Genomic DNA, 27,908 nt, shown 5'->3' on the forward strand with positions numbered 1-27,908 from the left:
TCACCAGGTGCCTATCTGCATCTTTAGGTGCATAAATATTTTTGAAAGTCTGGCCCAGAGAGGTTAAGAAGTTTGCCACAGAGCTGGAAATAGATCAAAGATCTTCTGACTGCCATTTTTCTACTCTAACTACTAGACAATGTTCCCTCATTGTAAAGTCTTAGATCAGCAGTTCTCAACTGGGGATCCGCAGCCCACTGTGGGGCTGCAAGCAGGTTTCTGGAGGTCTCCCAAAATAAACCTGGCTTCAGCCCTGGGCGGCAGGGCTTGGGATTCAGCCCTTGGTGGCGAAGCTTGCTGGGTGTGCCACCTCCACCCCCTGGTTCACCTCAGCAAGACACCAAGGGTGTGGGTCAGCACCAGCAGCAAGTTTCACACTGAGTAAGGAAAATAAAAATAATATTCAGTTATTTATTTTTGTATCTATATTATCCTTTATATATATATATATATATATATATATATATATATATATATATATATATATATATATATATATATTGTGTGTGTGTAACTGTGTAATGATCAATTAGGTCAAGAAACTGGGGATGAGCCAGAGAGTCTGCATAGTTGGAAAGGGGAGCCTAGATGGGAGTGAGCACCATTCTTTGGAGGAGAGGGGGAAGACATCTCTCTGTATTTCACTCTGGGGAATGCAGGATTATGAGGAGTGTTGGGAATAGATGGGACTGAAAACTCCAGACACCATTTCAGTGCCAGTACTCATTCTCCTCTCCTGGCGCTCCTCAAAAGGGTGACCTTGCAGACCAGGATGAGTTGCACCACCCCAAAGCCTCAAAAACTGAATGTTGTTTGAGTTGAAAGCATGACATCTGTAAAAGAGCACAGTGTAAATTCATCTGACAAGCAAACAATGCATTCTGAGAGAACTTTGCAGCTGAAAGTTCCCCAGTGGGGATCCAGGACAAATGATCATTTTCAGAAGGGATTGTTTTATCAGTAAGGCTACATTTTAGTCACGGGTATTTTTAGTAAAAGTCATGGACGGGTCACGGGCAGTAAACAAAAATGACTTGTCCATGACTTGTACTATATACCCCATACTAAATATTAGGGGGTGGGGCGGCTTGGGGGGTGCCATGGATGCTCATGGGGGGGGGCGACCCAGAGGACCCAAGGTCCTCGGGGGGGGTGGCCTAGGGGGCACCATAGGTGCTGGGGGGATGGCCCTGGGGGCACCGCAGATGCTCAGGATGTGGCCTGAGGGGCGGGGGGTGCTGCGGGTACTGGGTACGGGGGTGGGAAGCAGCAGAAAGCCCAGGACCCCTGTTAGTGCTGTGGGGGGCGGGGTTGGTGGGGCGGACAGACTCCCTACCCGGCTCCTTGCAGCTCCCTGGAAGGGGCGACATGTCCCTCCCTCAGCTCCTAGCTCCGCGCACTGCCCCCACCCCAAGCGCCAGCTCCACCATGGGCAGTCTGTGCTGCAGTGGCAGCTGCAGAAGTCACGGCGGTCCTGGAAAGTCATGGAATCCATGGCTTCCGTGACCTCCATGGCAAACTTGCAGCCTTATTTATCTGTAAACATCTTGGGTTAAACACATCTCTCGTGTAACACCACCAGATAGAATGGCTGAATAACATGGAGTTACACGAGAGATGAATCTGTCCCCTTCTTTTCACACCAGTTAATACCCGTTTGACTGATAGTCGTCATTATTTTCTAACACTGTCTCTTGCAACTCTGAGACATGGAGCTTCCATAGGGGAATTCCAGCTGGTGGGCAGTGTTGTTTTCCATCTATCAGGAACCTGAAGAACAGAATAAGGGATATGTTTGTTTTAAGCTGTTCATGTTTAGATAATTACATTGGTTGAACAGTGATTTATGAGTGTTTACGACTCCCGGGGCCCTAATGGAATTTGCTGTAACATGCAAGTGATGGTCCTTCACCACCATCATCATATTACTTTTTGGAAGGGGGGAACCATGGCGGGAGAAGTTCTTTAATGGGGCTGTGGTTGTCTGCTGGTTAATGTGTCTGTGTCTTTGTTTTGGCCAGTTCCTCACAGCCCCATCCCAGAGGGACACCTTCCTCTTCCGCTCCTCTTAGCTGTGGTCATTGTGATTGTAGTGCTTGGAATGGCTCTGGCTTGTGGCAGCCTATCCATCGGTAAGGAACATTTTTGGCTTGTATTAGTATACTCATTCCTGCTGTTGTATTAATCTATATGGAATATATGTGCCCAAAGAGTCAAAGTTGTTACCATGACCCTGTCACTGTCCCATGTTAAACTGTTAAACAAGGGTCAGAGTTTGATATATAGAGACCTCAGTTTGCTTCGTTCCATGCCAAACAGACTAAGAAATGTATGCTAAAGTTTGGAGATTTATTGGTTTGGATACAATGAGAGAAAGAGCTAAAACAAGTTATGAAGCAGTTTAAAATTGAATGATTATGTAAAATGAACTTAACCAAAATCTATTAAAGTGCCTTTTAAAAGAGAGAGTCTCTCTTATTTCGCCAGCCAACCCTTCTTGATGTTTGTTTGTCTTGGGGGATGGGGTCTGGGGGGAAAGGGTTAGGTCTGTTGCTGTTCCGAGATAGGAAGCGTGGTGGCCTGTCCTGCTTTTGACAAATAGATCCGAGGGGGAGAAGAGACAGGATAGTAAAGAGGGGAGAAATACAGCTTTTGTTGATGCTGCCAAGATTCCGGGTGGCAGGTCAGTCCCAGGCAGATGCTCTAGATTGGTGGGTTGGCCATAACACCATTTGCCCTGGGCTCAGGCTCCTCTTCTGGTCGGGGACATCATCAGGCTGGGCTGGTCCCCTCTCCTTCACCAGTCTCTCTCAGGCAGGGCAGAGCAGGTTGGACCATCTCTTTTCATTGAATTGATACTGCGTAGTACAGTTGACCTCAGGATCAAATGGAAAGCCCAAGAGAGAAGGAGAGAGACAGGGCAGGATGAAAAATAGCAGGGCCGAAAGGAATGCACAAGAGAAAGGGAGACAAAGCAGGATCTCGCATGTCTCCGGCTGGAGTCTCCGCTGGTGCGGCAGTGATAGCCAAGTGTCCCCACTGATGTGCTGAACTCTGGGTTTTATGATGATGCAATAACTTTTGGGATCTACAGGAGAAGGACAAAGTCCCTGGAGTGGAGCGGAGGCCTGTCAGCCTTTCTCTTCCACCAGGAATTGCTCAGTTGACCCGCTTGTCCTCAACCCTGAAAATTTCTTTGTAAAGGCCCTGAAAGAGGGGTGCTATGCAGAATAGTCCATTTTCTCATAATAATTGCAGCGCTGCTCAACCCCACTGTCCCCGACCTGGCTTTTACCAGCCTCTGAGTTGGCCCCGCTGGAAGAAGGGAGCCCACCTTAAAGCTATATTCTGCTAACCATGGTACTGATGGGGAATTGAGAGGAGCTCCAGCAAGGAGACTGCTGACTACCCAGCCAAAGCCAGAGGAAAACTAGTCTGCCTGCAGATTACATTACTGCTGCTGCTAATAATTGGGGCCAGACTATGTTCTATCCTTGCGTAAGTCAAGGCATGGGGAGCCAGCAAGAAACATAACCCTTTGCCTGCCCCATGTAAGGATGGGGCACAGTAGTAGCCCCATGAGCAGGGACTGCGCTGGCCTTGCTCCTTCTGGGGAGAAAACCACTTAGAAAGACCACTAGATCACTTAGCAGGCCCTCCCTTAGCAGCCACTAATCCATAGACTGCCGTCATGACCACTGGTTAAAGACAGAACTCATTCAAGAGCATGGCATGCTCTGTCTGATTGCCACTTGCTTTGTTGTTTTGCTTGAGAGACAGCAAGTCCTCTTGCTCATTGGTTCAGGGGAGGCTGCTCCAGAGAAAGGGAGATGGAGCCAAGGCTCCACCCGGGGTCCAGGACTACATATGGCCAATACTCCATGCTCATGTATCCCATTCAAGATGGAGAAGTTGCTGCAAAGAGAAAGAATGGGGATGATGCTGGGGATTTAAGAATATTACTTGGATTCATAACTGCTGACTTGGTCTCTTTGTGTTGTTGATTGTTCTGTGCTGCTGATATTATTTCCTCTGCTCTACCCACATGTTGACATTTCACCCTCTGTTCTTTTGTGCTCTACCCATAGTTTATCACCGTAAGAAGCAGCAGCTGGAAGGAGCCAGAGCACGACTGCAGAGCCCAGAATATAAACTGAGCAAAATCCGCACCTCCACCATCATGACTGATTACAACCCCAACTACTGCTTTGCAGGAAAGGCTGCCACGCTGAGCGAGCTGAAGGAGATCCCCCGGAAAAACATCTCCCTGCTTCGGTAAGGCTTGCTGCTGGGCCTGCTCCTTGATTCAGGAGAGGAATTGTAGCCTTTGGTAAAGGTAGCAGGGTCACGTATTTATTTTGTTTGAATGTGTAAAATGTGCCATGGAGCATGGAGAACAAGAGACTGAGGGCTAGTTGGCAGCTCACAGTCCAGCATGGTACAGCCTAAATGTGGCTTTCATGACAGCTGCTTATAACACCTATGCCTCACTTTTTTGTTCTACAAGGCACCACTTTGTAAGAATTAGGCCCTGACTTAAGCACATGTTTAACTTAAACTCATGAGTCACGTGTCCCATTGACTGATTGGCTTCCAGGTCGAAGTAAGAAGATTCCCTGTACGGTTCTCTCCATTACACTTTTGGGATGTCCTGAATTACTAGGGCTCCCTGGCTCCCAACAAATCCCTTCCAGGTCCATAGCAACGTTTCCTTTTCTGCATCAGAACAGAAACTCACATCACAGGGAAAGACACCCTGGGCTACTCACATGGCCCCTGCAATCCAGCTGATGTCAGTTAAGAGGGCATAGGGAGTATGGGCAAAATTTTACCACCTATATTTATTCTGTTACTTCACCGCCTTCAGACATCAGCCCACAGCCTTCTCTCTCTCTGACGCCCTGATTCACTGTCGCCTTAATATCATCACTAGTAGCTGAAAGCCCATGCTGTTGCCCAGGTGTGTTTCGTGGAGTCACGTGTGTAGAAAAGCTGAAAATGGCTGAGAATTTAAAAATTGGATGGTAACAGACTGCGAATCTCAGTGATGATTCAACCAGGTGATATTCTGAACAAAGACCCCTAAACCATGCTTGTAGCTGCTTCCATTGCTTCACATTGACTCTTTTCTGCTTCAGAGTGGCGCACCGAGTGACATTCCTTGAATCTTGTTATATAGATCTGTCACCAAATCTAGGGTGCTGGTACCAGTATAGATTCAGGTAGTGACTTTGTCAGCGTACAGTAGACTGCTGTGTTTTCAGTACTACTGGAGGTCCAACATTACAGCACCAGAATGGGTCCAGAGGTGATTCTGGACATTTTGACACCAGGTCATGTCTGGGACTGATTACTTTGCCCTGGATTCCAGTTACGAGAACAGATCCAGAACCTATTCCTGAACTTGACCCAGTAATACCTGCTTTTTCTCTTCCCTTCAGGGCCCTAGGGCATGGTGCATTTGGTGAGGTTTATGAGGGGACTGTGATAGGAATCTCAGGGGATCCCAACCCTCTTCAGGTGGCTATCAAGGTCAGTACCTACAGCTAATGGCCTAATCTTTCCTGTACAGTAGCGAATACCCATGAGAGTGATGTTACCATATTAAGGTTCCCATTAGAAATGGCTTGTTACAATTATCATATACTGCATGGTTAACAGTGTTACACATGCTGCTAATGTCACATGTGGGAGTTATGAGCTTCCCATTGTTTTGATTTTTAAGCCACGTGGCAATAGCAGCAGATTGCAAATAAACAGTTCTCGTTTGCAGCATGACTTTGTAGTGGCTACACCTGATGGTCTAATGGGGGTGGGAACTGGTATGTTAATGTCAGTGGAATAACTGGGCCCATTGAGTCAAAGGCCTCTGCACGGCAGAACCTGAAGAGGAGAGTCTGTCCCTCAGGCTCTGCTGCCAAGGCCAGAGAGAGCTCTCCTACTACATCTAAGAGGAGGCTGTATGAATCTCAGTCACCCATCCATATAAAATATATTAGCTAAAATTAAAACAAGGTGCTAAATCCTCCACTAGTGTCAGTAGCGCAGCTCCACTGAAGTCAGGGAGCTCTGCTGTTTGATACCAGCAGAGAGTTCCACCCAAAAGCTTGAGTGTCTCTTATGGTGTTCGCTGAGAGCCTTTCAGTACAGGAATAGTCACGTAGGCTACAGCTACACTTGGAGCTGGGGGTGTGATTCCCAGCTCGAGGAGACATACTCGTGCTAGCGCTCGTCGAGCTAGCGTGCTAAAACAGAGAGCAGCTGTGGCAGTGCGAGCAGCTAGCTGCGCCATGGAGGTGCCCTCAGATTCCCTTGGTGCGTGTACTCGGGGAGGCCAGCCTGTCCCACAGCTCGCACTGCCACAGCTGCACTCTATTGTTAGCACACTAGCTTGGTCAGAGCTAGCACAGGTATGTCTCCTCGAGCTGGGAATCACCCCCAGCTCCAAGCGTAGATGTACCCATAGACACTGTTCCAGCCATTACGGATACTCTAGGCTTTGTGACTGATACTCCAGACTCCTCTTCCTTTTTAAAAAAGGCTCCAGAGGCAATCCTGGCAATTACAGGCTGGTAAGCCTAACTGCAGTACCAGGCAAACTGATTGAAACTATAGGAAAGAACAGAATTATCAGACACCTAGAAGAACATGACTTTTTGGGGAAGAGTCAACAGGGCTTTTTTAAAGGGAAATCATGCCTCACCAATCTACTAGAATTCTTTGAGGCAGTCCAACAAATGTGGTCAAGGGTGATCCAGTGGATATATGTACTTGGACTTTCAGAAAGCCTTTGACAAGTCCTTCACCCAAGGCTCTTAAGCAAAGTAAGCAGTCATGGGCTCAGAGCGAAGATCCTCTCACAGATCAATAACTGGAAAGACAGGAAACAAAGAGTAGGAATAAATTATCAGTTTTCAGAATGGAGAGGTAAATAGTGGTGTCCCCCAGGAATCTGTACTGGGACCAGTGCTCTTCAACATATTCATAAATGATCCAGAAAAATGGGTAAACTGTGAGGTGGCAAAATTTTCAGATGATACAAAAGTACTCAGGATAGTGAAGTCCAAAACAAGATGGTGAAGAGTTACAAAAGGATCTCACAAAACTGGGTGACCAGGCAACTGGGTGATTGGCCAACAAAATGGCAGATGAAATTCAAAGTTGATAAATGCAAAGTAATGCGCATTGGAAAATATAATCCCAACTATCCATATAAAATGATGGGGTCTAAATTAGCTGTTACCATTCAAGAAAGAGCTCTTGGAGTCACTGTAGATAGTTCTCTGAAAACATCTGTTCAGTGTGCAGCGGCAGACAAAAAAAGCTTACAGAATGTTAGGAACCATTAGGAAAGGGATAGATAATAAGACAGAAAATATCAAAATACCACTATATAAATCCATGGTATGCCCACACCTTAAATACTATGTGCAGTTCTGGTTGCCCCATCTCTAAAAAGATACTAGAATTGGAAAAGGCGCAGAGAGGGGCAACAAAAATGATTAAGGGTATGGAACAGCTGCTGTAAGCAGAGAGATTAAAAAGACTGGGATTTTTCAGCTTGAAAAAGAGACGACTAAGAGGGAAGAAGATCGAGGTCTATAAAATTATGAATGATGTGGAGAAAGTGAATAAGGAAGTGTTATTTACCCCTTCACATAACACAGAAATCAGGGGTCACTCAATGAAATTAATAGGCCGTAGGTTTAAAACAAACAGAAGGAAGTACTTCTTCACATGGTGCACAGTCAACCTGTGGAACTCTTTGCCAGGGGATGTTGTGAAGGTCTAAACTATAATGGGGTTTAAAAAAGAATTAGATAAATTCATAGAGAATAGGTCCATCAATAGCTATTAGCCAAGATGGTCAGGGATTCAACCCAAGCTCTGGGTGTCCCTAGCCTCTGTTTGCCAAAAGCTGGGAGTGGACAACAGGAGATGGATCACTCAATGATTGCCCATTGTGTTCATTCCCTCTGAAGCACCTGGCATTGGCCACTGTTGGAAGACAGGATACTGGGCTAGATGGCCCATTGGTCTGATCCAGTATGGCTGTTCTGATGTTCGCCCCTTGATAAGTCCCTGTCGTAGGTTCTGGTGCTCTGCCATTCTCATTCAGTAACAGGTACTCCAGCCTGCTAAGGAATTTGGAATGCCCAAGCTAACACACAAGTGACTGGAAGGCAGTGGACACTAGCTAGTGTTCTCGTATATTGGTAAAGTTGCCTACAAAGGTTGTGAGCCCTGAACTTCTGAAATTAAATGGTGCTTAGTAGCATTAATTATAGTACCGTAAACTCATGTATCAAAGGGCCATGATCAAGTGTTGTGTTTTAGGGCCTCCCCCCAGTTAGGCTTTGTTACCAAAAAAAGGTTTAAAAATCTAATATTAATCGTGAGACTTTCATGAATCATTTTTTAATGTCAATGAGATTCATTTGTGTCATTTTTGTGTATACGTTCCCCTGCAAGTGGCAAAACCCAACCCTGCAGCACTGAGGGCATGTCTCCACTGCAGCACTTCGCTCAAGTCAGTACACGCAAGTTACTGCACTCCAACCTGCCTAGCTCCAGTGAGCGCGACCACACTTCAAACCAGCACTGGAGTTGCATAGAGTGATTTCACGAGCAGCACAGAGTAATTGGATTAGCAGCCTGATTAGATTGGCAGCTGATGAGTTCATAGAATCATAGAATATCAAGGTTGGAAGGGACCTCAGGAGATCATCTAGTCCAACCCCCTGCTTTGACCAATCCCCAATTTTTGCCCCAGATCCCTAAATGGCCCCCTCAAGGATTGAACTCACAACCCTGGGTTTAGCAGGCCAATGCTCAAACCACTGAGCTATCCCTCCCCCAAATATAAATAGCTTGTTGTAACTCAAGCTATTGCATCACCACTGAATTACTAGCTCAAGCAGCTGCAACACTGGAGCGTCTATCTCTTCCCCCCCCCCACCCCCCTGGCAGGCCAGCTAGCTTGAGTTTAAGACCTCATTTAATTCGAGCTAGAGGTTTTTGTGTGTGCATGTGAGTTGAATTGGGGTTAACACTCGAGCTAAGTGTGCTGTAAAGACACGGAGGATATGTCTAGGCTGGCAATTAAAAACCCAGCTGAGTCAGGCTAATGGGGCTCAGGCTGCAGGGCTGTTGAATTGCAGTGTAGATGTCCAAGCTCTGGCTGGAGCCCATGCGCTAGGTCCCTGTGAGGTGAGAGGGTCCCAGAGCTCACACTGCAGCCCGAGCCAAAATGTCTACACAGCAACTAAACAGCCCAGCAGTCCCAGCCCAAGTCAGCTTGCATGGGCCAGCTGTGGGTGTCTAACTGCAGTGTAGACATACCCTGAGTAAGTGTGAGAACCCAGAATTGAAACTGCTAAACGCTGCAAGTGAAACGGTCTAGTCTAGCTTCACAGTCCTGAGTGACGTGCAAAAGTAAATAGAGGGAAGAAGTACATTCAGATGTTATTTATTGCTTCCGTTTTAATGATTCAGGGCCAGACTGTGGCCAGCTTCTGTGTGAGTGAGCAAGGACTGCTCCCTGTTTGTGTCCTGTCTGCAGCCTTCCCAGGTATTCACATAGCCCCCAGCAAATGAAACTGCTGAAAATCTGCTGTACTTCCTTCTGGAAGATGATATAATGACCATATGGTAGATGAGAGAGGGAGTGTTAGTTAAGGTCATATGGGCTGAGCGCACACAAATCACTTCATGGTGCCCAGATGGGGCGATCATCACACAGAAGCTGGGTTCATCATGGTCTGGCTGTATCCATCCGTCCCTTCTTTCACAGAGTTTCTTTGACAGAGTGGGAATAGGGAGCTTTAAAGAATACATCAAATAGTAGAACAGGGAGCTTTAAAGAATACATCAATAGTAGAATAGGGAGCTTTAAAGAATACATCAAACATACTCCTTTTGTAAATGGTGCACGCACCAATGTAGTAGATTGAAATAGACCATCCCTTGGGCATTTTGCAAAATGCCGCCCCACCCTCCAAAGCCCACGCTGCAAATGGCATTAGCCATGTTCTCCCTCACAGCCTAGCCTGCAGTCAGTAGCAGACAGCCCGTCTCCTCAGTCTGCACACACATAGCAGCAGCCATACCATCCTCTACAGCGGTGGCCACACCATCCTGCGCAGACCTGCACCTGCAGTTTGTAGCTGTCAATGCCATTAGTACACATTGTTTTAAATGAACTATTCAGACCTGTAGTTCCCTAGCAACTACACTTCTTTGTATGGAATCAGGTGTGATTTTCTCTAGCTACAAAAGCACTGCATGTAGTTAAATGCACGCACAAGAATATTCTTCGCGTAGGCCAGTCAGCTCGTGTTTCTTTCCCACCACTTGTGTAGTATACGACCCAGTGAATAGAGGATTGGAAGAGGAAAGAGAGACCCTCATCATAGCTACCACATAATCATATTGTGTCTTCGCTGGCTTTATTATACGTCTCTTAAATATCTTCTTTTCTTCTGGGTGCTTCTCCCCTTTCGTTCCCTCTCAACAGACATTGCCAGAAATCTGCTCTGAGCAGGATGAGATGGATTTTCTGATGGAAGCACTGATAATCAGGTATATTTCTAACCAGAAATATTAACTCACTGACTCAGGAGATTAATAACAGGATGGAGAGACTGTCACATTTAAGTCACTGGTTCCAATGACCACAACCAATCCAGCCCTGATTGATATTAACTACAAATTGCTACAGCCGATGGCTGTTTGGTGACCTATGAGTTAGTGCATCAGCCTAGTTTCTAATGGACATGTGTCCACCTTGTACATGAGACCCTTACTGGTTATCTCAGCAAAGCCGAAAGTAACTTCTCCAGTGGTTGTTTGGGAAATAAGCACTAAATTCTTTTAACAGTGTTATATGTATATTGTAACTTTCATCTCAGGAAATCCCAGGGCCATTGGCCATGTCGATCTCACATTCAGCAGTCCTTGTGTAAGGAAACTCCCTTTGATTGAATGGAAAACTGTGTAATATGCGAACTACAGGATTTAGCCCTATAGCCATGCAACCCTACTCAAATTCAGCCACCACTGGGGTGGAGAGCAGCAGTCAGATGGCACGCAACATGCTGCATGCCAAGGAGGGATTTTTCAGCCAAGGACATTGGGGCAAACCTTTCTCTTATTAAAAATGCTATGGGGTGTTTAGGGACAGCCCTGGACCTGCCTCTTTCATGGATGGCTGCACAAGGAGACAACGCATGAAGCTTCCCCTTTGTGCCCTTCAAGCAGTAGCCAACTACAGCTGTAGCTCCTGTGCTCCCCTAACCACAGGGACTTCCTAATGCCTTCTGCAGGACTAGTCACCCCAAAGGCCCCATGTCTCCGCACCGGGCAGCGGAGTGGGGCACTCTGAACCCTCTTGAGGGGTGAAGTCTTGAATAGGGAACCGGTGTAGTGCAGCTTCTCACCTCCTTCAGTGCAGGCCAATGCTACTCAGGCACAATCTGTCTTTTGATGTCTGTGCAGAATAGACCAGACAATAATTTATATGGCCGGATCTCAAAGGCCTTCTCATGAGCTAGGTGGTGTATAATTTATCTGCCTAGGAAAGCTAGAGGGCTGAGCCATCCCCGTAATTCCATGCACTCTAGGTATTTCAAACCTGGGGTTTATGCAACTAAATCAAACTCACAAAGAAAGTTTGAAAAGAGGGAGATGATCTGGAAGAACTTCCCTAATCTCTTTCAGAGCACATAGCTGCTTTACTGGGGAGGTGGCTCTCACTTACCGTGGCATTGCACAGATCTTGCCTGGCAAAGCACTCACCAGAAAAATCCAGAAAGAGCCATACCTATTATAATTTCTTGCAAGCTTTTAGACAAAATAAAGTGTCTGAAAGCCATCGTGAAATGTATTGCTGGGGGTTATTTATTTTTATTGCTCTTTGAATGTTTGGAATAAAATCATTCCTGTACGTGTTTGTATGTGGATGACTTCATCTCACAGCATGCAGCTGGGATTGATCTATTAACATCAGTCCATCTCCTGCAGACTGTTGGAGTTCTGACTGGCAAGGCAAGAGGCAGCAGTGCTGACACATGATTTTTAAAAGCAACCCACTGGATCATTTCATAATGTTTTGATTTATTTAGTAGGGTCTTCCCTCGCTGTCCCTCCACCCCACCAAAGTCCTCAGTTCATATCTAACCCAGGTTGGTAGTGATCAAAAGTCGCAGCCTTCTGATGATAGTTCGGCAGCCTATGTTAAATGAGTTGATAGTCTCCAGCCAGTTCCTTGGGGACAGAAAAATTACAAAACCAGTTGCTACAATTGGCACTATCTGGTCCTGTTTCTGGCATACTGGACACTGAACTGAGACCCCCAACTACACAGAAATTTATTTAACAAACAATGAAAAAAATGAAATCCCCACATGATACCATTTCATTTCAAATAGCTGTAATATTCTGGATTTAAAAGCTATAAGATATCACATTTCCTTTCTCCCATGACCCCTGTCACAGTTAAATCCATTAATCTTCTCTGCATTAGAGAACCATGGCGGGCGGCGTGTGTGGAGAGAAGGTGCTGTTGTATTTGGTAGCTTTTGCCACTTTTCTCCCACTTTCTGAAGAAGTTGGATTAAGGCAAGGCTAAGCAGAATCTCTTTGGGTTCCTTGTAAGTAGAGGTGGGCTGAGGGCACCATGCTTTGATTTAGCTGAGGTCTAGATTTTCTTTGACAGTGTGTTTCAGAACCAGGTTCTATTTAATCTGCTTCACCAAAGTTCAGGGGGAGTTGGGTAAGAGGTTTTATCCCTTCTCTGATTTTGTCTCCTCCTTTCCATGTCGCTGTGGTGGTCGATTCGCAGTAAGTTCAGTCACCAGAACATTGTGCGGTGCATTGGCGTGAGCCTTCAGACACTGCCTCGCTTCATTCTGCTGGAGCTCATGGCCGGTGGAGATATGAAGAGCTTCCTTCGGCAGAATCGACCCCGGGTGGTGAGACCATCTTTCCCTTTCCACTTGTCTGTTTTCATTACAGGATTTTAATAGGGCTGACCTCTTGATTCCCAATTTCTACAAACCTCTAGACATTTCCCCCCTTCCCTTGACTTGAGCAGATGCCAATAACAGAAAATGATTCTTGATCACATATTTCAAAGACTCCAGTTTATTAGCAATCAAGGAGGATACAAAGTAAAGGATGTTTTCCTGTCGCCTCCCCTGTTCTCCGCCAGGGTCAGCAGGACAACAGCACTTGAAAATGTTCCCTCAGCCTCCATCATACTGCTGTGTCAAGTGAAAAGCTGAAATTACAGCAAGGACATTGACATCACTGCATTGACTTCAATGGAGCTATGTCAGTTTACACCAGCTGAGGACCTGGCCCTACATGTTCCATTAGTGCTGAATGAAATAGCCAATGCAAATAAATAACAACCTGGAATTAGCCTTGGGTTTTCTGCTTGTGGGTTGTTCATGAATCAATGCTGATTTCCACCAGTGTATTTGTTATGGGCAAAAGGCTCCATGAATAATTTGGATGAGCAGTTTTCATTGTATTGGCTGTTCACAAACTGCTAATTTCAGCTATTTGCTATTGGTTATTCAGAGTGTGTCACTGGTAATGTAACTTGTATGATATTCCTTCTGCTCCGTGCGTGGATAAGTGAAACTTTCTAAACAGGAGAATAAGGCCTACTCTACAACCATTGTTTGTACCGGTATAGCTATATCAGTTAGCTACAACGCACAGTGTGGACACAGTTATAGCAACATAAAGGTGTCGTACACATGTGTATTAGCGACAAGGTGGGTTTGGTAATATCTTTTATTGGACCAACTTCTGTTGGTGAGAGAGAGAAGCTTTCAAAATACACAGAACTCTTCTTCAGGTCAGCTCAAAAGCTTCTCTCTCTCACCAACAGAAGTTGGTCCAATAAAATATATTACCTCAGACACCTTGTCTCTCTAATATTGTGGGCCCAACACAGCTACAATTAAACTGTACCTGTATTATGCAGTGTATTCCCCTTCTCATACTAGAATAAATTATACTAAAGTATAGGTATAAGTATATAAGTAAAGTATAAGTACTTTCAACCACCTCCACACCAAGGGGGTTGTAGGGCTTTAACTACATCAGTATAGTGAAAGTAGTACTATACAACTTTTGTGAGGAGACAAGGCCTATGGAACGATGAATAGTGACTAAACAGCGAAGAGCTAATGTTCTCATTTGCACACAGTGAATACGAGTAATAGTGTGAAGAACAGTCTTTCCCTAAACATTTGTGAGAAAACAAACCTGCTATCAAGAATGTTTGCTAGCAACAAACAAAAAGGGGCAAGAATTTAGTTGAACCAAAACAGCCCTTCCAAATTCAAAGGAATGTTCCTGGAAAAATTCAGCCAGCTCTAGATCTTGCCATGGGTTTGTTTAGCCACAGTAAAAATGAAACTCCATCTGCCTCCTGACAAAGGTATCCCAAAACATGCTGATCTCTGCCTGCCTGTCTCTTATTTACTCCCTCGCTTTCACCTTTATAAGGTACTTGTTTATAACTCTAACCTTCAATGGCAAATATGCAAGTGTTCTGTACAATAAAGACACGACCCATCTAGCTGATTAAACACCAGCTGCCAACAGCTGGAGTACTAATTAAATGGTTCCAGGCTGTGAAATGAACAAGGTAACAGCATCCAGAAACAACAGGAGAAAAAAGAGAAATTTGCCTTGACATCTCCCTGAGCTTCACTGTGCTTGGTAGTAATTTCTCGCTACCTCTCCCCAGAGCACTGGAAAGCACTTGTCATAACAACTTTCCTGGAGACACACCAAGGAACTTTCCCTGCAGGGGAAGATATGATTGCCAGAGAATAAGTGGGTGTCACAAGTGAGTGTGTGTGTGTTGGGGGGAGGGGGGTGAGTTTTGGCCCAGTCTAAATAAAATGGCCAAAGGTGTGAAGTGTGAACTGCTGCTGTGGCAAGCGGTGTGAAAATAAGCACAAAGGAGCATTAAAAAGTGGGAGAAGGGGACTTCTAAAGAATGACTCTGGGATGCTAATGGGTCACATAGCAAAAATTTGTGAGGTATTTTAAAAACCACATCCGTCTGGGATATTTTGAAAGGACAGAGAGAGGGAGCGCATGTGAGAGAGCAAAGATGGGAGACTGCAGTACTCTGTGCCAGCACCAAACCCTAATGACTTCCAGACCTGTAACATCCCTTGTGATGGGGAAGAGGTAGGACTCAGGAATAATAAACACAAAGGGGTCTCTTTACGTAGGATCCTGTGCACACAGATGCTGAAGCTCTCCCAGGCTCTCTAAGTGCACAGACTGATGAAAACACCTTGGGGCTGTCTAAGCAAGCACACAATGGTTTGCTGAATACACTGTAGCCCTAATGCAGATTTTTTTAGCCCAGAGGAATCCACACTCCCAGCACTATGGGAGTTAAGCTGTGCTCTTCTCAATGAGTCCCACTGTGATGCGGTGTCTACCCCACACAAGGCTTAAGCTGGTCAGGTGGGCCTATTAACCGCCTAGGCTGTACCTAGGAGGAGTAGCTAAGGAACACGAACTAATTAGAGATGAGGCTTAGCTGGAGAGGAACGGGAGGGGCCTGCATAAAGCCCAGTAGTGGAGAAAAGGGGGCAGGGGGAGTTGCAGAGAGAGGCTGCAGTCAGTGTTAGGGTGAGAGAAGGGCAAGGTAGGAAGTAGGCCAGGGATACAGCAGTAAGGTTTGGGACTGTGCAGACCTTGACTGCTTGTTGTAGGGAACCCAATGTAGAGGGGGGGCCTGGATTTCCCTACCAGCCACTGGACAGTGGTGCTGTTAAGGTGTAGTGAGAGGAAGGACTGCCTGGGACAGTGGGTCCCAAGAAACCTTGATACCTTTGAAAGGGAGGACTACAGTGACCTGGCTAGAGGGCCAAGCCATGAAGTGGGAGCAGCTGAGTCCCAAACGAGTGAGATAGGAAGAGTGATAGAGTGAGCAATGTTAGGGGACCCAGAGGTATGGGGGGTGACTGAGGAGCCCACCCTCCTTGGTATGTGGGACTGAATGCCTCCCAGGGAAAAGAGGCACTTCAGTCTGCTTGAGAGGTTTGAAGTAAGGGCAGCATTATGGGAAGCTGCCAGTAATCTTTCAAGTTTGGTGCTGCTTCGGCAAAGGCTGCTGAAGGGTTGTACGTTAGTTAGGGGTAGTTAAAGATGATGTGGCACAAAAGGGTTTATAGTCAAAAGCAGAGTTAACAGACTACCTTTAGAGACTGGATCTGGGACTTGGTCCTGGGGGAGTGGAGAGAAAGAAGAGAAAAAAAAAAAGTTTCAAAGTGCAACCTGCCTTTCCACAGTCTTTTGTTTTTCTGAAGTTTTAATGGAGGGTACTTTGGATACTTATGTGAGATGTCAAGAAGGAAGTTTTTGTTTAAAGATAAAACCCAGTTATATAAATGTAACTGTATGTGCAACTCTGTGCAGTCACATTGGATGGAAGCTTGGTAATTAAATTTTCCAAGGGGGTGGTGGTGGGCATTCGGGTGAGGGAAATGAGAACAGGGAATGGGGGTAAGAAAATTGGAATCATGTTTTGCAAAAAGGGGAAATGGGAACAGGGAATGGGGCTGGGGAAATTGGAATCATGTTTTGCAAAAAGGGGAAATTGGAATCATGTTTGGCTAAGGGCAGGAATGGGAACAGGGACACAGGTGTAAGGCTCTGTGGTGTCAGAGCTGGGAAGGAGGATACTAAGGAAGGAAACTGGAATCATGCTTGCTGGAAGTTCACCCCAATAAACATCGAATTGTTTGCACCTTTGGACTTCGGGTATTGTTGCTCTCTGTTCATGCGAGAAGGATCAGGGAAGTAAGTGGGTGAAGGAATAAGCCCCCTAACAAGCAACCACAGGAGGGATATTGGACTGGTAGAGCTAATCCCCAGATGTGGCCAGAAGGAGGTGCTCTGGTGGTGACTAGTGACACCCTGCTAACCTCACCAATTTTTGCTGTGTAACCTATTAGCATCCCCATAGTAATTCTTTAGAAGCCCACGTCTCCCTTCTCCCACTTTTTAAAGCTCCTTTGTGCTTATTTTCACACCGCTCGCCACAGCGGGCAGTTTTCGCTTCACACCTTTGATACAAGTGTTGGCTATTTTATTTAGACTGGGCCAAAACTCCCCCCACCCCACACACACACTCTCAGGGGGAATCTAATAGACTCACTTCCTGTGTCTGGCAAACGTTAACCTTAAATAGAAACCTTTTCTCTCCTTTGACCCACCTCCCTTCCTCTTCATTCCTGTCTTTTTATTTCCTTCCCCCCACCCCCGCCTTCTGTATATCTCTCTCTTTCCCTTCCTATCTCTCCAACTATTCTATTTTTCCTATACTCTCTCCCACACCTCACCACGTTTCTCCTCTTCTCACTTGGATGCATCTCTCTCTTATCCAGAATCAGCCATCCACTCTGATAATGCAGGACCTGCTGAACATAGCCTGGGACATTGCTTGTGGCTGCAAATATCTGGAGGAGAACCACTTCATCCACAGGTGAGATGGGGCAGTCTGGCCCAGTGTGAAGGTTGCTTTAACTCCACTGGGCTTGTACAAAGTCTATGGTTTTCCCTTTGCAAGGGAATATGCATACATGTTTTTCAGTTTGGATCCATGTGGCTTTACGCTCCCCAAGATAGACTGAGTCTCAAGATCTCAAGGAGAAGCTCAATTGAACCCATAGGGTTTCGACAGGTTTCACTGCAAAAAACATGTGGGAACAAGAATTTCCTATGTTTCTGAAGCAAAAACCATAAGCAGGTTGAAATTGGTCCTATTTGACTTGAAAAGTGGTCTGAAGTTAGAGCTTGGTCTGAAGCCAAAAGCAGGCAGGTCTCCTTGTATAGCCCTAGGAAACCACTAAGATAAACTATTGTGGTGCCTTCACAAGTGACTACCTAAGTGACCGGTCAATCAAGAATATAACTCATGATTAGGAAGGTTTGCGGACGTTAGCTAATCCCCGAACACAACACAACTAATGATGCCACTTTAATAGCAAATATTATAGAGGTTTCCATGTTGTGACAAAATGGTGTGAACCCTGCTGCTTTGCATACAGTGCTAAAGCACAACATTATGGATAAAGATTTTCAGAGGCAAAAATGGGAGTCAGGTACCCAAATCCTATTGACTTTCAATGGGAATTAGGCTCCTTGTTGTACTTCTAAAAATCTCCCCCTTGACTGTGTACACTTCCAGCAGTTCAGCTACAGCAGTGGTCTCCAAAGTGGGGTGCGCAAGACCACCCATTGGGGGGCACGGCAGGAGGAGCACCGCTGGAGGAAAAGGGTGGCACAGCAGGAGGAGCGTCACCGAAGGGCAGCCGGAGGAGCGCCGCCCTAAGATTGGCCGGAATCCCGCCCCTTTCAGAGTGCCGCCCCAGGCACGTGCTTCCTACGCTGGTGCCTGGAGCCGGCCCTGCGAGATATCCTGAGGGGAGAGTGGGAGTTCCACAATGCGGAGGGGTTGACAGTGGCACTCTCACTCGTTCGTTCGCTTTCAGCGTATTGCAGTTTATGTGTGCCCGGTTAAGTGGATTTATGGATTGTATTATCTAGTTTTAACTAAACTAACCCTCACAAAATGGACAAGTGGCTTAAAAAGATTCCTGCAAAGAAACCGCGGATTGAAGATACTAATAATGCGAGCACAAGTGAACAACAAGAAAACGGCAGAGCTGACCGTTCTCCTACTCCTAGTACGAGCTCTTCGTCAGCCACATTACGAGGTAAAAACAATGACATCTAATCAGATTTGACAAGAAGTCGGCCAAAAAAATTCGAAATTATCAAGGAGACTATTTGAAATATGGATTTACATCCACTATCGTTAACGATGAACCTCGCCCTAAGTGTATATTGTGCCTTGAGATATTAGCTAATGATAGTATGAAGCCATCACGATTAGCAAGACATTTAAAAACTAAGCATCCAGAATGTGAAGACAAACCTCTACAATTTTTTCAGTGATGTTTAAAGTTCACCGGGGGAAGGAGACCAAAGCCCTGAGGTAAGTGGGGAAATGGGTTACCGGGAGGAAGCACGAGCAGGAGCACATGAGGGGGGAGGGCTCCTGCCTCATACTGAGAAAGACAGGCGATCAGCGGGTTATCTCAAGTGCCTATACACAAATGCACGAAGCCTGGGAAACAAGCAGGGAGAACTGGAAGTCCTGGCAAAGTCAAGGAATTTTGATGTGATTGGAATAACAGAGACTTGGTGGGATAACTCACATGACTGGAGTACTATCATGGATGCATATAAGCTGTTCAGGAAGGACAGGCAGGGCAGAAAAGGTGGGGGAGTTGCACTGTATGTAAGAGATCAGTATGACTGCTCAGAGCTCAAGTATGAAACTGCAGAAAGACCTGAGAGTCTCTGGATTAAGTTTAGAAGCCTGAGCAACAAGGGTGATGTTGCGGTGGGAGTCTACTATAGACCACCAGACCAGGGGGATGAGGTGGACGAGGCTTTCTTCCGGAAACTCGCAGAAGTTACTAGATCGCACGCCCTGGTTCTCATGGGAGACTTCAATCACCCTGATATCTGCTGGGAGAGCAATACAGCGGTGCACAGACAATCCAGAAAGTTTTTGGAAAATGTAGGGGACAATTTCCTGGTGCAAGTGCTGGAGGAACCAACTAGGGGCAGAGCTCTTCTTGACCTGCTGCTCACAAACCAGCAAGAATTAGTAAGGGAAGCTAAAGTGGATGGGAACCTGGGAGGCAGTGACCATGAGATGGTCGAGTTCAGGATCCTGACACAAGGAAGAAAGGAAAGCAGTAGAATATGGACCCTGGACTTCAGAAAAGCAGACTTTGACTCCCTCAGGGAACTGATGGGTAGGATCCCCTGGGAGAATAACATGAGGGGGAAAGGAGTCCAGGAGAGCTGGCTGTATTTTAAAGAATCCTTATTGAGGTTACAGGGACAAACCATCCCGATGTGTAGAAAGAATAGTAAATATGGCAGGCGACCAGCTTGGCTTAACAGTGAAATCCTTGCTGATCTTAAACACAAAAAAGAAGCTTACAAGAAGTGGAAGATTGGACAAATGACCAGGGAAGAGTATAAAAATATTGCTCGGGCATGCAGGAGTGAAATCAGGAAGGCCAAATCACACCTGGAGTTGCAGCTAGCAAGAGATGTTAAGAGTAACAAGAAGGATTTCTTCAGGTATGTTAGCAACAAGAAGAAAGTCAAGGAAAGTGTGGGCCCCTTACTGAATGAGGGAGGCAACCTAGTGACAGAGGATGTGGAAAAAGCTAATGTACTCAATGCTTTTTTTGCCTCTGTCTTCACGAACAAGGTCAGCTCCTAGACTACTGCACTGGGCAGCACAGCATGGGGAGAAGGTGACCAGCCCTCTGTGGAGAAAGAAGTGGTTCGGGACTATTTAGAAAAGCTGGATGTGCACAAGTCCATGGGGCCGGATGCGTTGCATCCGAGAGTGCTAAAGCAGTTGGTGGATGTGATTGCAGAGCCATTGGCCATTATCTTTGAAAACTCATGGCGATCAGGAGAAGTCCCGGATGATTGGAAAAAGGCTAATGTAGTACCCATCTTTAAAAAAGGGAAGAGGGAGGATCCTGGGAACTACAGGCCAGTCAGCCTCACCTCAGTCCTGGAAAAATCATGGAGCAGGTCCTCAAGGAATCAATTCTGAAGCACTTTAGAGGAGAGGAAAGTGATCAGGAACAGTCAGCAAGGATTCACCAAGGGCAAGTCATGCCTGACTAATCTAATTGCCTTCTATGACGAGATAACGGGCTCTGTGGATGAAGGGAAAGCAGTGGACATGGTGTTCCTTGACTTTAGCAAAGCTTTTGACACTGTCTCCCACAGTATTCTTGCCAGCAAGTTAAAGAAGTATGGGCTGGATGAATGGACTATAAGGTGGATAGAAAGCTGGCTAGATTGTCGGGCTCAACGGGTAGTGATCAATGGCTCCATGTCTAGTTGGCAGCCAGTGTCAAGTGGAGTGCCCCAAGTATGAAGTATGTTGCTGGGGCCGGTTTTGTTCAATATCTTCATAAATGATCTGGAGGATGGTGTGGATTCCACCCTCAGCAAGTTTGCAGATGACACTAAACTGGGAGGAGAGGTAGATACGCTGGAAGGTAGGGATAGGATACAGAGGGACCTAGACAAATTAGAGGATTGGACCAAAAGAAATCTGATGAGGTTCAACAAGGACAAGTGCAGAGTCCTGCACTTAGGACGGAAGAATCCAATGCACAGCTACAGACCAGGGACCGAATGGCTAGGCAGCAGTTCTGTAGAAAAGGACCTAGGGGTTACAGTGGACGAGAAGCTGGATATGAGTTAACAGTGTGCCATTGTTGCCAAGAAGGCCAATGGTATTTTGGGATGTATAAGTAGGGGCATTGCCAGCAGATCAAGGGACGTGATCGTTCCCCTCTATTCGACACTGGTGAGGCCTCATCTGGAGTACTGTGTCCAGTTTTGGGCCCCACACTACAAGAAGGATGTGGAAAAATTGGAAAACGTCCAGCGGAGGGCAACAAAAATGATTAGGGGACTGGAACACATGACTTATGAGGAGAGGCTGAGGGAACTGGGGATGTTTAGTCTACGGAAGAGAAGAATGAGGGGGGATTTGATAGCTGCTTTCAACTACCTGAAAGGGGGTTCCAAAGAGGATGGCTCTAGACTGTTCTCAGTGGTAGCAGATGACAGAACAAGGAGTAATGGTCTCAAGTTGCAGTGTTGGAGATTTAGGTTGGATATTAGGAAAAACTTTTTCACTAGGAGGGCGGTGAAACACTGGAATGCGTTACCTAGGGAAGTGGTGGAATCTCCTACCTTAGAAGTTTTTAAGGTCAGGCTTGACAAAGCCCTGGCTGGGATGATTTAATTGGGGATCGGTCCTGCTTTGAGCAGGGGATTGGACTAGATGACCTCCTGAGGTCCCTTCCAACCCTGATATTCTATGATTCTAAGTCATGCGATACTTAATCCAGTACTTTACAAATTTTCACTAAACTTGATGATAAATGTTTAGAAGCCTCTTTTGAGGTTTCTTACTTAATAGTGAAAGACAAAAAGCCACATACCATTGGGGAAACACTTGTTCTTCCTGCCACGGTAAAAATGGATGAAATAGTACACGGAAAACAATAAAGCGACAAACTAAAATCCTAACTAAAAAGTATTTGTCAGCAAATACTGTTGGAAGACCCATAGAAAACATTGCTGAAGATTTGAAGAAACAAGTATTAGAACAAATTACGCAGTGTGGGAGGTTTGCTACACAGGTGGATGAAAGTACAGATGTTTCTAACATGTCTCAGCTTATGGTATTTGCTAGATTCTGTTTCAGTAATGAAGTACACGAAAAACTACTTTTTTGTGAGCCACTAAAGGAAAGATGTACCAGAAAATATATATTCTCAACAGTAAATGACTTCTTTAATAAAAACAACGTTTTATGGAAAAACTGTGTAAGTGTAACCACTGATGGAGTGGCTACTTTGACTGGAATAAAGAAAGCACCACATGTGAAATTCATTCACTGTACCATGCATAGGCAAGCTATTGCAGCAAAGAAGTTTGGAGCCAGAAGTGCACAAACTGCTACAGGATGTCATTGATGTGGTTAATTTTATAAAAATAAGACCTTTAAATAGTAGAATCTTTACAATACTTTGTAATGAGATGGGGAGTGACCATGAAAATCTTTTGTACCACACAGAGGTTCGCTGGTTATCTCGTGGCAAAGTGCTTAAGAGTTGTCGAACTAAAAGATGAGTTACTCATTTTTCTTTTACAAAAAGACAAGTGTTCCAAATTTGCTGACCTTTTCTGTGATGACAAGTGGCTGTCAGAAGTATGCTACCTAGCAGATATGTTCAAAAAAATAAACGCACTTAATCTGTCCCTTCAAGGTAAAGGTGATGTTTTAACAATGAGTGAGAAAGTTACTGCTTTTCAAAAGAAACTCATGCTATGGAGAGAGCATTTTGAAAACGGATGTTTGGAAATGTTCCATGGTTATGTGATTTTGTTGCTGAAAATTATGTAAGTGTGTCACCTATAAAAACTCTCATATCTGCACACTTAAAAAACTTGGAAACAGAATTTTCTAACCGGTTTAAAAATCTTCCAAACGAAGAGTTTCAGTGGGTTTTGAACCCATTTGTTAAAAATATAAAAATGCAACACCTTCCGATTAGTTTGCAAGAACAACTGATTGACATCAGGGAAGATGGAAATTTACTAGCCGAATTTCAACAAAAACCGTTGCATACTTGGTGGACGGGACTGAAAAATGAGTATCGTGATTTAGTAAGCTCAGCCAACGATGCACTTCTTCCATTTGGCTCTACGTAGCTTCGTGAGGCATCTTTTTCAGCTATGACAGCCATTAAAACCAAGGTGCCAAATAAACTGAACTAACCAGACCTTCGAATCGCTGCATCACAAAGTGTTAAACCAAGATTTTCAAAAATAATGAAGCATATTCAATCACATTGCTCTCACTAAAAATATTATTAATAATAATTTTTTTAGTGAGAGCAAAAAATATTGTTTTTCATCTTTATCTCATCCTTTTTTAATTTCTATTTTTTGTGTTTTATAATGTACATAATATATTACTACAGTAGTACATGTATATAATTTATACATAAATAAATATACATATATTGGGGGGGTGCTCAAAAAAATTTTTACTGATAGGGGTGCTTGATCAAAAAAGTTTGGAGACCACTGATCTACAGGATATCTATTGCATACGCACTTGAGGTTCTTCCTGCTTTCCACTAGATGGTAGCATTACCCTACCCAAATGTGCATGAGGCTAAGGAGTAGTTTATTTCTCTCTCTTCTGACCTCGCTGTAATTGACTTGTTGATTGTTTTAGAGTAGCATCAGCATAGAATAACCTTTGATGTTTGATCCATTGACTAGGGAAGCAGAGAGCAGGTGGATTCAGAGTAAAGCAAAGCAGGGCTTGTGCAGTATGGCCCAGGGGCTAGGATGCTGAACAAGGAGGAAGGGTATGTCTGCACTGCAATCACGGGTAGGACCGCGGCACATGTAGACATACCCAAGCTAGCTTTGATCTAGCTAGCTCAGATTGCAACAGCAATGAAGCCGCAACAGCCTGGGCAGCAGCACAAACCAACCTGGGTCCCAGGGTATGTACTCAAGCAGCTAACCCATGCTGCTGCCCACGCTGCCACGGTTTCACTGCAAGTCAGTTTGCCTCTTTGTGCCTCAATTTCCTCATCTGTAAAATCAGGCTGATGAGATTTGCCACCCTACTGTCTGTGGATGTCGTGCTAAAGAAGAGCTAACAAGGGCTACGAGTAGCTTCTAAAAATTCCCAGTTGGCTGGCAGCATCTCCCCGTTCCAACTGAGAACTGGTTTCAGTTCATGGAATTCCCAGGCACCTTGCTGAATTCACCTGTCACCGCCACAGCTCTAAAAGCCATCATGTGCCCAGCTCATGTCAGTGAAAGGAGCAGGGACCCACACCCAGGAGGCGGGAGTAGGTTTCAAATGGGATTGTACTCAGGGTAGCTAGCCTGTCTCACCACCCATGCAGCCAGAGCTACGCTGCTCTTTTTTAGCACACTAGCTCAATCAAAGTTAGCATGAGTATATCTGCCTGAGCTAAAAATTACACCTCCAGCTCCAACATAGACATGCCCGTGGTGTGTGTGCTGCACAGTAACAGGGTGCAGCTATGCTAGGAAGGGGAGGCTTCACAGTGGCAGGCAGAGCAGAATATCCACAGCCAGGTAGAAGCACACTTACACACATATCCCCTTTCTGCAGAGCAAACAGGCTTAACCGCTACACTGCCAGGCAAGGGTGGGAGAGACTGTAGGGAAAAGAGGGAAACAAACAAGAGGCAGGCAGCAATCTGAGCAGGGAACTGTGAGGCTGGTGTTTTGCTTTCCGCATGCTTCCTCATGCTCTTGTGGTTAGGGCAGTGGAGGAGGAGATTGGACACTGGGGTTGTGTTGTCAGTTCTGCCACTGATTCAACAGGAGGCCTCAGTCAAGGTACTTCACTTCTCTGCCTCAGTTTTCCCCCTCTGTAAATTGGATATAATAAGGGATATTATAAAGGTTAACCAATACAAAGCACTTTAAAATCCTCAGATGAATGTTGCTATAAAGGGATTATTATTTATTATTAAGCACAATACAACATATGGAAATTCTAATAATATCTTCTCAATGCAAACATTTCTGAAAAGGACGTTAACAACTCAGGACTGTGCTGGCTTGCCAGCTTACTGACACAGGGCAAAATTGTGACTGTGTGGGGGTGAAGGGATGTAAAGCCCCAACCCTAACTCCTTGCAAAGCTGTCTGGGAAGGGAGAGCGGGGTCTGTGAGTCCAAGCAGGCAGAAAGAGACAGGGAGTGGGTGGATCCAGGACTGTGCTGCCCTCTCCCACACATACCCCATACTAGGCAGTAGAGTGGCTAGTTGTGAAGGGCTGTGAATGCTGTGCCTAGTAATCATCCAACACAGCATATTCTATCTCCTGCACAAAGCAGGAGCTTCAGAAGAATTCAAACTCAGAGGGGTGTCCTGAGTCACACTTCCTTTCTGCAGCTCCTCCTGAGCTGCTACAGGTATGTGGCACCCCTTACTCAACATAGTCCATACAGTGTGACAAATGACTCATCAGAAGCTGAATTACATGCGAGAGGCTGAGGAGTTTCATAGCTGTCTTATAAACTGTTTCTCAGTCTCTTCCACATCAGAAAGTCTCCACAGGGGGCTGTTCGCAGTCCCTGTAGTGACTCAGATCTTTGCTCTGAGCCCTTGGTTTCGGACCAGCCCTCAGGTAGAACTCCCCAGACTGCTTTGCTTCCAAGTGGTGTACACGGTAGAATCCAGGACTCCCTCTGGACCAGACCTGGCATAGGACTTGTGAAAGACTTTTCTCTGTATCTTGATTTCTTCATTGCCCTCAATGATTTTCTCCTCAAAGCAGCTAAACTCAAATTCTTTTGGCTTTCTCCCCTCAGTAAAGGCAGGCAGTCAGGCAGCCTGCAGGAACCCAGCTCCCAGCCAGTATGGGGGCAAGGTCCAGACTGAGATCGTTGAGCAGGTCACATGAAAATTCCCTCCACTGAGACCAGGCCAGAACCAGTGTCAGGCTCTAGGTTCCAACAGACACATGGGGCAAGTTTTTTTTCAAACCCCCTCCCCTCCTCCAAAGATGGAATCCCTATTCCTACTGCTTTCAAAGCAAGCCATGAAACATTCCAACTCCTGTGAATTCTCAGATACCAATGGGAAATTTGTCTCCGGTGGCTCCAACTCACTCTTCATTAGGTGCAGACTGCGGTTGGTCCCCACTTAGCCCAGACCCAGCATCAGGGAGCGCAGGATGAAGAGTTTCAGATCCTGCTCTCCGAGAGATGGACCAGCTTCTAGGAGTCCCACAGGAGGTCATGAAGTGGCTACTGCTTTCCTTAGGGAGGCATGCAGGATTCATGCCTGCAGATTGTTGTTCCAGGCTGCTTGGTAATGCACTGACCCCTGCACAGGATCCCTGCTCTCAGGTGTTTGGCCCAGGGACTAGTGAAGGACACTGGTCACAACCAGCTCTTAAAGGGGCAGCACAAAGTCTTAAAACCTCTCAGGAGAGACTCCCCCTCTAAAGGAGAGGAGGAAATCTCTAAGTCTGAGGCTTTGAGTGAGATACCTCAGATGCTCAACTAAGCTTTGCAGAGTTAAGCATGAATGGGGGCTCTAGCTTCACAAATGCTTAGTGTTTTATTTTCTAAAAACATAAAACCAAACAAAGAAACTGGCAAAGCTGAAGAGCTGTGTAATTCTTCCTCGCCTGCTTTGTGGCTGTGATGAAGTTGGATGGGAATTCCCTAGCAAGACCTACTTATACCTAAGAACAAAAAAGGTCTTCTTACTCTGCCTAAGCTTAACCCTGCTGTGGCCATAGTGAAGCATATAGCCATATCAACTGAGTGAGACAGGATCCATAGACAGGACAATATGATCATCACTCAGACTAAACTTGGATACAGCAACCTCAGCCTTGGGAGTATTGGCTGCAGCCTCTAATTGTGTAGGTCTACACACTCTTGGGATGCCCTTGGGAGCATGTGCCCCCCTGACATACACATCCCAAGTCCTCCATAAATCTATTTTAAACTACATTTCCCAAGTAGCTTTTTCAGGCCTGATACTTCACCTGATTCTGATTTGCTGTACATTCAAAACTTCCAAAGACAGGTCCTGGGGGCAACTATGACTCCAACTGAAGAAACTGGAATTGTGGACTAACATCTGGTGTCCTTCCAAATATTTTGTTGATGCACTCTTTGGGTAGCACAGAGACAAAGGCATTGCTGAGGCTGTATGCCAGGGGCTACGTCCCTCACTCCTTCCGGTGGGAGACTATTCAAGCTCCCTTATCTCAGCCAGTGTTCCCTTTGAAGCCATTGTCTCTCCAGGTTCCAGCATGGAGATTATGTAGCAGAGGAGGTCATTGATACCTATCCTAAGAGTTGGAAGACTCCGGCTGAGATTCTCTGGAAAACCACCCAGCCCCAAACATTTCTTTTGTTTTTCGGTGTTCCGAGAGATTTCACTCTCTCTGTGAAGGTCACTATACAGTGTGGGCCCTCATATGTGGGTGAACCACCTCAGAAAATGGGTGCTTGAGAACATCAGGGAAGGCTATTCAATAGAACTCACTCCTTATCCTAGGAACAAGTTTATCCCTTCCCCACAGTATGTTAAAAGAAACCAGCAAAGTCCCTTCATAGCATCAGAAGATGAAGGGCACAATAGACCATCTCCTACGCACTGAAATGATAGAACCAGTTCAGTGGGGGGAGGGGGGGAAAGAGATATTT

The 27,908-nt window shown here is 45.6% G+C and overlaps 1 protein-coding gene across 1 annotated transcript in view; it reads left to right on the top strand.

The window, feature by feature from the left end:
- The window catches only part of LTK (leukocyte receptor tyrosine kinase), a 167,924-nt gene that overhangs the window by 119,062 nt on the left and 20,954 nt on the right, over positions 1-27,908 (top strand). The window contains exons 19-24 of the mRNA XM_048853213.2: positions 2,022-2,132; positions 4,089-4,275; positions 5,442-5,532; positions 10,517-10,581; positions 12,842-12,971; positions 17,433-17,530. Of these exons, the coding sequence (XP_048709170.1) occupies positions 2,022-2,132; positions 4,089-4,275; positions 5,442-5,532; positions 10,517-10,581; positions 12,842-12,971; positions 17,433-17,530 (682 nt within the window). The remainder of the gene's footprint in view (positions 1-2,021; positions 2,133-4,088; positions 4,276-5,441; positions 5,533-10,516; positions 10,582-12,841; positions 12,972-17,432; positions 17,531-27,908) is intronic.

The sequence above is a fragment of the Caretta caretta genome, chromosome 6 (genome assembly GCF_965140235.1).
Source record: "Caretta caretta isolate rCarCar2 chromosome 6, rCarCar1.hap1, whole genome shotgun sequence".
In the NCBI taxonomy this organism is placed as follows: domain Eukaryota; kingdom Metazoa; phylum Chordata; order Testudines; family Cheloniidae; genus Caretta; species Caretta caretta.